The sequence below is a fragment of the Vombatus ursinus genome, unplaced genomic scaffold (genome assembly GCF_900497805.2).
Source record: "Vombatus ursinus unplaced genomic scaffold, bare-nosed wombat genome assembly UNPS02014882.1, whole genome shotgun sequence".
NCBI classification, from domain to species: domain Eukaryota; kingdom Metazoa; phylum Chordata; class Mammalia; order Diprotodontia; family Vombatidae; genus Vombatus; species Vombatus ursinus.
In genome coordinates, this window is record NW_020954660.1 from 13,255 (window position 1) to 22,278 (window position 9,024).

A 9,024-nucleotide genomic window follows, 5' to 3' on the forward strand; every position below is an offset into this window, starting at 1 on the left:
ACAATGGCCAAGGTCACGGCTAGGTAAGAGACTGGACAAGAGTACCCACGAGGACCTCTGGGTGTGGGGAGAACGTCAAGGTCAGTGTCGGGGAAGAGGCCCCACCGAGGACGAGGGCCTGGGGCCAATGGCCAAGGTCAGGGCTGGCCAGAAGGAGGTCTGGGACAATAACGGTCAAGGTCAGCGTGGGAGAAGAGGCGCCCCCCGCCAAGGTCAGGGCCCTGCAAGAGGCTCCTGGGGAGTTACCTGGGCACTCATGGGTTTCTGGTGCTCTCGCTGAGGGAAGAGGGAGGAAGAGGAGCCCGCAGGAGGCCCTGAAAAGAGGCCCCGATGGCCACAGCCAGGCCCCGCAGGCCAGCCCCGCAGCCAGGCCCCACTGGCAGGCCCCGCTGGCAGGCCCCGCTGGCAGGCCCCGCAGGGTCCAGGAGGGAAGGCCCAGGTCCTCCAGTCTCCTCTAGCCCTGGTTCCTCTCTGGGTCTCTGTGGCCTCTAACCCTCAATGACCTGGGGGTGGGTGGGTGGGGGAGGTGGGGCCCAGCACCTTGAGGCACTTGGCAAGCACACCCCTCTCCCAGGCTGGGCTCCGCCCCCATCTGCTTCCTGCCTCCACATGGCAGAGTGCGCCCCCTGGTGTGCGGGAGTAGCCTGGCAGGTCACTCTGCTGCTGGGCAGAGAGAGCATGGTAGGCAGACTCGAAGGCACTGAGAAGGAAGGGCAGCTACGTGGTGCAGGGGCTGGGGGCGGGGCATGCAATCACGAAGACTCGTCTTCCTGAGTTCAAATCTGGCGGTGGGACCCTGGGCAAGTCACCGCACCCTGGTTGCCCTCGCTTTCCTCCTCTGCAAAATGAACTGCAGAAGGAAATGGCAAACCAGTCCAGCATCTCTGCCAAGAAAGTCAAACGACTGAAACGACTGAAACGACTCAGCAACAGAGGGAGACAGGAGGGGATGCAGGAGAGGGAGAAGGAGTGGACACCAGGAAGAGAGGAGAACAGGCGGGAGGAGGAGAGGGCAGGGGAGGGCACGATACTGTGCACTTCTCAGGACCAAGCTTGGCCCGAGAGAAGATGGCAGAAAATGCCCCTCCCTGCCTCCTCGGCAGAAGGGAGGAGTCGGGGGGGGCACACACAGTCAGGAGTTGCGGGGGGTCGGCTGAACATTTGGAGCTGCTATTTGTAATTCTTCCCCTCCCTCCTTTTTGCTCTTTGTGACAAGCGGTGATCCTCTGGGCAGCTAAGGGAAGGGGCCCGGGCAGGGACGAGGGACACAGTCTTGCAGGAAGAGGATGAGAGAGAGCACCTCTCTAGGGCTCTAGCAAGAGTCGCAAAACCACGCAAAACAGAAGGCATTTCAGACCCTTTGTCTGTAAGGGACTGCCTGGCAAACGCATGTTTGTTTGTGAGTGTTTTGCAGGTCAGGGTTCTTTTGTGTGGACCATGGCGGGGAATGAGCCAAAGAGGGAGAGGAAAAGGGTCTGTGCCCTCTTCTCTTCTGATCCCGTGCTGAGGATGTGCATGGTCCAGAGCAGAGGGACTCAGAAGGCGCAGATGTAGTCAGTGCAGTGCTGGAGGCCCCTGGGCCCAAAGTGGGGCGTCAATGTCCCACCAGGGTTCCTTGTCTCCTCCAATCCACCTCCTGAACAAAGGAGCCCAGCACGTCTTCAGTTCCCTGCCATGGGGATGCTGGGCTAACACTTACACACGCAAACACTTTCTGACAAGTGGGAGAATGTCTCAGAGACGTGATTTTGCTGGACAGCCTCCAGTTGTGGTTCTGCATGGCACCTCTTGGGCCATGGCTGGCATCTGTCTGCCATCCCAACAGGGCCCTGGGGTGGCCAAGAATAACAGGTTGGTCTCTCCAAAGAAGCCCAGCAGCACCTCCTGTCCCAGCTCAGCCCCATCCCCACCCCAACCCCACTGTGGATTCTTAGAGTAGAACCCAGGCAAGACAGGAAAGCTGCTACCCGGTGGCCAGGGCACTCTAAGAAGGCTGCTGTGAAGGGCCACTCCCCCTGCCCCCGCTTTTCTCTCGGCCTTAATGCTTTCTGTGGAGCTGCGAATAGCACATGTACACCCTCCTGCTGCCCTCATGCCAGCCACATTACAGCTGAGTGGTACCGGGGGTCTTCCTGGCAAAGTGGATAGAGTACTGCCCTTGGACTCAGGAAGACCCGAGTTCCAGTCCTGCCTCAGACACTAACTAGCTGTGTGGCCCTGAGTAAATGCCTTCACCCCTCTTAGCCCCAGTTTCCTCATCTCCTAGATGGAGATAACAATAGCAGGCCCTGCCTGCCAGGGTGGTAGAGGGCAGGCAGTGAGATAGCTTAGGGAAAGTACTTTGCAAACCTTAAGGGCTATGGAAAGGCTAGCCATGACGAGTTGGTGACCATTATTACAGTGGAATAATGAGCGCATCTCAGGTGGCCTGGATGAGCTGAGCTGATCTCCCGGGGTCCCTGCCCTTCTGACAGCCGCTGCCACCCTTCTGCTCTCACAGTAACATTCTCTACCTCCTCTCTAGTGGGGATTTGTGGGTGTTTCCAAGCCTCCACATCTTCCTGCAGCTGTCTGCCTGGAGCAGATGCTCATCCAGAGCATAGCACCTAGCCTAGGGAGATGCTGGATCCTGTTGTCTTCATTCAACCTCCCCCCCCCCACACACTCACAAGCTCTCACACATTTTCTGGGCTCCCTAGGCTCCTACCCTGCCCTTTGCTTGGGGAAGGGGAAGAGAGTCTGACAAATCCCTCTGGTTTGGACAGTGCAGTAGGCCTGGTTTTCACCACAATTGTCTGCATTAGCCACCCAGGGATGCAAAAGTTCTCTACTCAGAAGCAGAAAGCCGCTGTCACTAACTGACTGGATATCTCCTTTCTCTCCTTGAGTTTGTAGGAAGACCAATTTTCCTCCTTCCCCCTCCCTCCCCCCACCCATTTTACTCCAAACAAAAACACTGGAAGCTCTTGGCATCATTGGCTCCATCTGTATGGCAGCTTCAATGAGTTTAATTAGGGGTCGTCCCTGTTATCCAGACTGCCAGTGGCTATGTGACTCACGTGATCACCTAGGTCTCCAAACAGGTATTAGAGATGCCAGCATGGCCTGCTCTGGCCCTAGTGCTTAGAAAACCTGACAGTCTGGATAACAGGGACGACCCCTAATTAAACTCATTGAAGCTGCCATACAGATGGAGCCAATGATGCCAAGAGCTTCATTTGGCAGATCTCCCTGCAGACCAACTCCTTGAATATAGCAGCTAGGTGGCCCAGTAGACATAGAGCACTGGGCCTCAAGTCGGCCAGGCAAGAGTTCAAATGGAGCCTCGGGTATTTACTAGCTGGTGATGTTGGGCAAGTCATTTAACCTCTCCCTGCCTCAGGTTCCTCAACTGTAAAATGGGATAATGGGCAGCTAGGTATGGGGCTGGAGTCAGGAAGGCTCCCCTGTCTGAGTTCCCTTCTGCGCTCAGACACTCGCTAGCTGTGTGACCCTGGGCAAGTCACTTCACCCTGTTTGCCTCAATTTCCTCATCTGTCCAATGAGCTAGAGAAGGATATGGCAAGCCACTCCAATGTCTTCACCAAGACAATCCCAAAAGGGGTCATGGAGAGTTGGACATTACTGAAAAATGACTTAGTAACAACAATAAAATGGGAAAATAATATCCCCTCCTTCCCACCTCATGGTGAGCATCAAAGGAGATCATGTTTGCAATGTGCATGGCAAAGCTCAAAGCCCTGAAGAAAAGATAGCTATTCTTGTCACGATTACCATTGCCAAATCGATATTGTCCAGCAAAACAAATTCCCTCATTTGCTGGGTCTGAACACCTACGTCTCTTTCCACGTTGTGAGGCTATCACTTCTCAGTCGGGAGGTACATGCTGTGCTTCATTTTCATTCTTTTAGCCTCAAGGTTTCCCCGAGTTCTGGACCAGATCAGAGTTCTAAATTCCTTCAAAGGTGTTTTTCTTTCTAATATCGTCTGGCTGACTCCATTTCATTTTCGTTTCAGGTCCACATTCTCTCCCTCTCCCTTTGCCCTCACCACCCCCTCTCCAGGTTGAGAAAGAAGACAAAAAACCAAACCTGTTTCAAACTTGGGTAGTGAAGCAAAACAAATGCCCACGTTGGCCACGTCCAAAAAACCATTCTCAGTCTGCACTCAGAGTCTGTCGATCACCTCTGTGTCTGGAGGGGAGTAGCATGTTTCATCACAACTCCTCTGAAAGTGTTGTTGGCGAGCGTTTCTAAGTCTTTCAAAGTTATTTCTCTTTACGATGTTCTTGTTACTGTATCAATGGTTCTCCCGGTTCTGCTCGCTTCATTTGACATCAGCTCAGTCTTCCCAAGTTTCTCTGAAACCATCCCCTTGATCATTTCTTACAGCACTATAGTATTTCATCACCTTCCTATACCATGAGTTGTTCAGCCATTCCCCAGTTGATGGGCAGGCCCTCGATTTCCAATTCTTTGCCAGTATTAAAAATATATATTTGCTGCAACAAATATTTTGTAGGTATAGGTCCTTTACCTCTTTCCTGGTTCTCTTTGGGGTATAGATGTAGTAGTGACATCACTGGGGTATAGGGTATGCACAGTTTAATAGCTTTGGGGCTTAGTTCCAAATTGCTCTCCAGAATGGCTGGATCAGTCCTCAGCTCCACTTAGAGGGTATGAAAGAGCCCATTTCCCCACAGCCCATCCAGAATTTGTCATTTTTTCTTTTTTGTCATTTTAACCAGTCACGTGCATGTGAGGTCGTACCTCAGAGTTGTTTTACTTTGCATGTCTCTGGTTGTAAGTGATTCAGACCTTTTTTTTAATATGCTTAGTGATAGTTTGACTTTTTTCCTCTGAAAACTGCCTATTCATAACCTCAGACCATTCTCTATTGGGGATTGGCTCTTATTTTTATAAATTTCATACTATTCCCTGTGCATGTTAGAAAAAACACCTTTATCAGGGAAACTTGCTACAAAGATTCACACTACCCCCCAATGTCCTGCTTCTCTTACAATTTTATCTATCCCAGTTTCACTCGATTGTAAAGGGGAACCTGGAAGGCACTTCCTAACTGTCCCAAAGATCAAAGGAGCATGATTTACCAATGGTATTATATGGTGACCCAAAATCACCTGCTGGTCTTATGTGCTGAATTGGGGAAGCCATCGAGGCTCTGCTGTCAGGGCCATTTGGTATTACTATCTGTAAATTTGAGACAATGTCCAGAAGACCAGCAGAACACCAAAGCACTAATTACTTTAAGATGCCTCGACTTTCTAGTTTTAGGGACAACTTGGAGATGATTTGGATATGTTAATGACCTAACCTTAAGATGCCATAGATAAGAGTTAGTCTTTTCCCTCCACAACCCCTCTAAAAATGAGACCCCAAACTCCATCCTCCCAACCTAGTTCTCCTGAGGCTAATGTAAGATAGTCTCTCCCAACTTTACTATAGGAGTGATACTCTCTGCCTCTCCCCCTCCAACCCCTCTTCCCCATCACTGCCTTCCTTCCTTCACCACACCCGTTCCCTTGTCCCCAAGACATCTGCCCTTGTGCATACTTTTTTACTTGTCTCAATACTGTCTGTGTGCCTACACCGTCTGTACCTTATTAGAATATGATTGCTGCCCAGTTTCCCACTGCCATCATGGTCTTTTCCAGCAGGTCCCTAGAGAACCAGGCGTGCCTGCTTCCATGTCATAATTTCATAAATCAATTATCAGTTCACGCTCTTATCTCGTTTGGTCAGGAATTCTTCCTCCAGCCACTCATCTGATAGATGATTTCTCCAGTGCTCTTCTAATTTCTTTATGATGTTGTCCTTCAAAGCCAAACTACGTATCAATCTGGCACGGATCTTGTTATACAGGGTGAGGGGCTGGTCTGTACCTACTTTCTGCCAGCCTGTTTTCCAATTTTCCCATCGGTTTTTGTCAAATAATGAGTTCTTGCCCCAGTAGCTGGGATCTTTGCTTTCCTATGTTTCCTACCTAATCTGTTCTACTGATCAAGCTCTCTAATTCTGTCCCAGTACCAAAGTATTTGATTATTGCATCCTTACAGTATAGGTGGAGGTCTGGTCCTTCTACTTGCTCCTTTTTCCCCTCAGGAATTCACCTGACGTTCTTGACCTTTAGTTCCACCAGATGAATGTCATGATGATTTTTTTCCCCCTGGTTCTCTAAAGTAATCCTTTGGTAGTTGGACTCATATGTCAGTGAATCGGCAAACTAATTGAGTGAGAATTGTCAATTTTATCATACTGGCTCTGCCCATCCATTCATATTTTCCCAGTTGTTTTGATCTGTCTTTATTTGGGTAAAGGGTATTTTGTAGTTGTGTTCATCTATTTCCTGTGTCTGTCTTGACAAGGATACTCCCAAGTATTTTACACTTTCTGTAAATTGTTTGAAAATTATTATTTTATTTTTTCTGATTACACATATAAATAATTTTTAACATTCATTTTTTTTAAAATTTGTGTTCCCAATTCTCTCCCTCCCTCCTTCTCCTCCTCCCCTTTGCAGAAGGCAAGAAATTTTATACAGATTATACATATGCAGTCATGTAACACATAGTTCCATATTAGCCATGTTGAGAAAGAAAATGTGGAATAAGAAAACAACAAGAAAAATAAAGAAGGTACAAAAATGCTTCAAAATGCATTCATCAATTAATTCTTTCTCTGAAGGTTGATAGCATTTTTTCGTCCAACGTCCTTCAGAATTGATCATTATATTGCTGACAATAGCTAAGTCATTCACAATCGATCATTGTACAATACTGCTATTACTTTGTCTGGTGCTCTGTTTTTATTCACTTCTCTTTGCCTTAGTTTGTGTAAGTCATCCTAGGTTTTTCTGAATGCATCTTGCTCATCATTTCTTATAGCACAATAGTATTCCATCACAATCATATACCACATCCTGTTCAGCCATTCCCTAATTGATGAACATCTTCTCAATTTCAAAGTCTTTGCCATCATGAAAAGAACTGCTATAAATAATTTTGTACATATTGATTATTTTCCTTTCTTAAATCTCTTTAGGAGACAGACTTCATTGTGGTATTTCTGGTTTAAAGGTTAGGCAAAGTTTTATAACTCTTTGAGCATAATTCCAAAGTGCTTTACAGAATGGGTTCACAACAATCAGTTCAGGATGAGGTCACAACTCCACCAACAGTGTATTAGTGTCCCAATGTTTCCACAATCCCCTCTGACATTTATCATTTTTTTTTCTGTCATATCAGCCAACCTGAAAGGTACCTCAAGTTTGTTTTATTTGCATTTCTCTAATCAATAGTGATTGAGAGCATTTTATCATGTGAGTATAGATAGCTTTTTTTTTTCTTCTGAAAACTGCCTTTTCATATCCTTGAACCATTTGTCAATTGGGGAACGTCTCACATTCTTAGAGATTTGAGTCAGTTCTCTGTATATTTGACGAATTAGGACTTGATCAGAGAAATGTGATGTAAAAACTTTTTCTAAGTTTTCTGCTTTCCTTCTAATCTTGTCTGCATTTTTTGGATGCAAAATGCTTTTAATTTAATGTAATCACAATGATCCATTTTACATCCTATCATACTCTTTATCTCTCGTTTGGTCATAAGTTCCAGGGAGGTAGGATGGAAAGAAGGAAGGAAGGAGAAATGAAAGAAAAAAGAAAGAAGGAAAGAAAGAGATAAGGAAGAAAACGAAATAAAGAAGAAATAAGGAAGGAAGGAAAGAGAAAAGAAAGAACAAAGGAAGGAAGGAAGAAAAAAGATAAAAAAAGAAAGAAGGAAGGAAAGAGAAAAGAAAGAAGGAAGAAAAAAGAAATAAGAAATGAAGGAAAGAAAAAAGAGAAAAGGAAGCAAGGGAAGAGAAAACAAAAAAGAAGGAAGGAAAGAGAAATGAAAGAAGAAAGTAAGAAAGAAGCAAAGAAAAAAGAAAGAAGGAATGAGGGAAGGGAGAAAAGAAGAAGGAAAGGAAGAAAGAAGTAAAGAAAGAAAAAGAAAAAAGGAAGAAAGAGAAAAGAAAGCAATGGACATAAGTAAAGAAGAAAGCAGGAAGAAAAAAGAAGGAAAGATATAAAAGGAAGGAAAGGAAAAAAGAAAAAAGGAAAGAAACAAAAGAAAGGAGAAGGAAACAGAAAAGAACTAAAGAAGAAAGGAAAGAGAAAAGGAAGAAAAAAGGAAGAAGGCAGGAAGGGAGGGAGGGAGGGAGGGGCAGGAGAGAAGTCTCAGTCTCAGGCAGGACAGGCTTTCTCCCTGACCTCATTGGGGGAAGGGCTGGCCCCAGTTCTCTAACTTGGCCCAACAGGCCCCGCCCCCAGCGCGTGGCAGGCCCCGCCCCAGGGCCCTGGGAAACCCAGGCTTGGCCCCTTAAGGCCCCGCCCCCACCGTGAGGGAAAGCCCCGCCCCCTCCCCTGCAGGATCTGGGGGGGCGGGGGGCTCTCGCCCCTCTCTGCTGCCTGGAAGACTCGGGTCAGAACGAGGCTGCCGCGTCGTTATCCAGGCCGGAGGAAGAAGCGTCCGCCGGTACCCGAGTTCGGTAGGCCTCGCTCCACCCGCGCCACCCCCCTGCCACAGGCTGCGGCGACCCCGCCCCCTCTCGCTCTGCTTCTCTCTCTGGGCAGTCACCCCCCCCCACCCCGAGAAGGACCCGTGGGGCCTGGCTTCCGGCTTGGGGGGCCCGCCCCCTCCTCTGGTGCCCCCTCAATTTCCCCCCCCTTCGGAAAACCCCAGATTCCTGCGGCCTACCCTTCACGTGGCTGGCCTGAGGGACCCCCGACCTCCGAGGCGGGACTGTGTGGCTCCCTCCCCGACCTTGCCCCCTCCCGGCCTCAGTACAGATTAGTACATGGGGGTGAGGGGAGAATTATTCCAGCTCGGGGTGCCGGGATCGCTGCTGCCCCCGCCCCAGTCCCTTAGGCGTACTGGTGAAGCCTAGAGGCCCCCCCCCCGGGAACAGCTGCACCCAACAAGGTGGTTCAGGGGATGCATCACAAAGGAAAGCAACAGCTGCA

At 48.5% G+C, this 9,024-nt stretch overlaps 1 protein-coding gene across 1 annotated transcript in view; it reads left to right on the forward strand.

Moving 5' to 3' along the window:
• The first annotated feature begins 1,437 nt into the window (after positions 1–1,437).
• The window catches only part of CUNH8orf48 (chromosome unknown C8orf48 homolog), a 32,965-nt gene continuing 25,378 nt past the window's right edge, over positions 1,438–9,024 (forward strand). The window contains exons 1-3 of the mRNA XM_027842681.1: positions 1,438–1,542; positions 1,610–1,851; positions 8,405–8,549. Of these exons, the coding sequence (XP_027698482.1) occupies positions 1,438–1,542; positions 1,610–1,851; positions 8,405–8,549 (492 nt within the window). The remainder of the gene's footprint in view (positions 1,543–1,609; positions 1,852–8,404; positions 8,550–9,024) is intronic.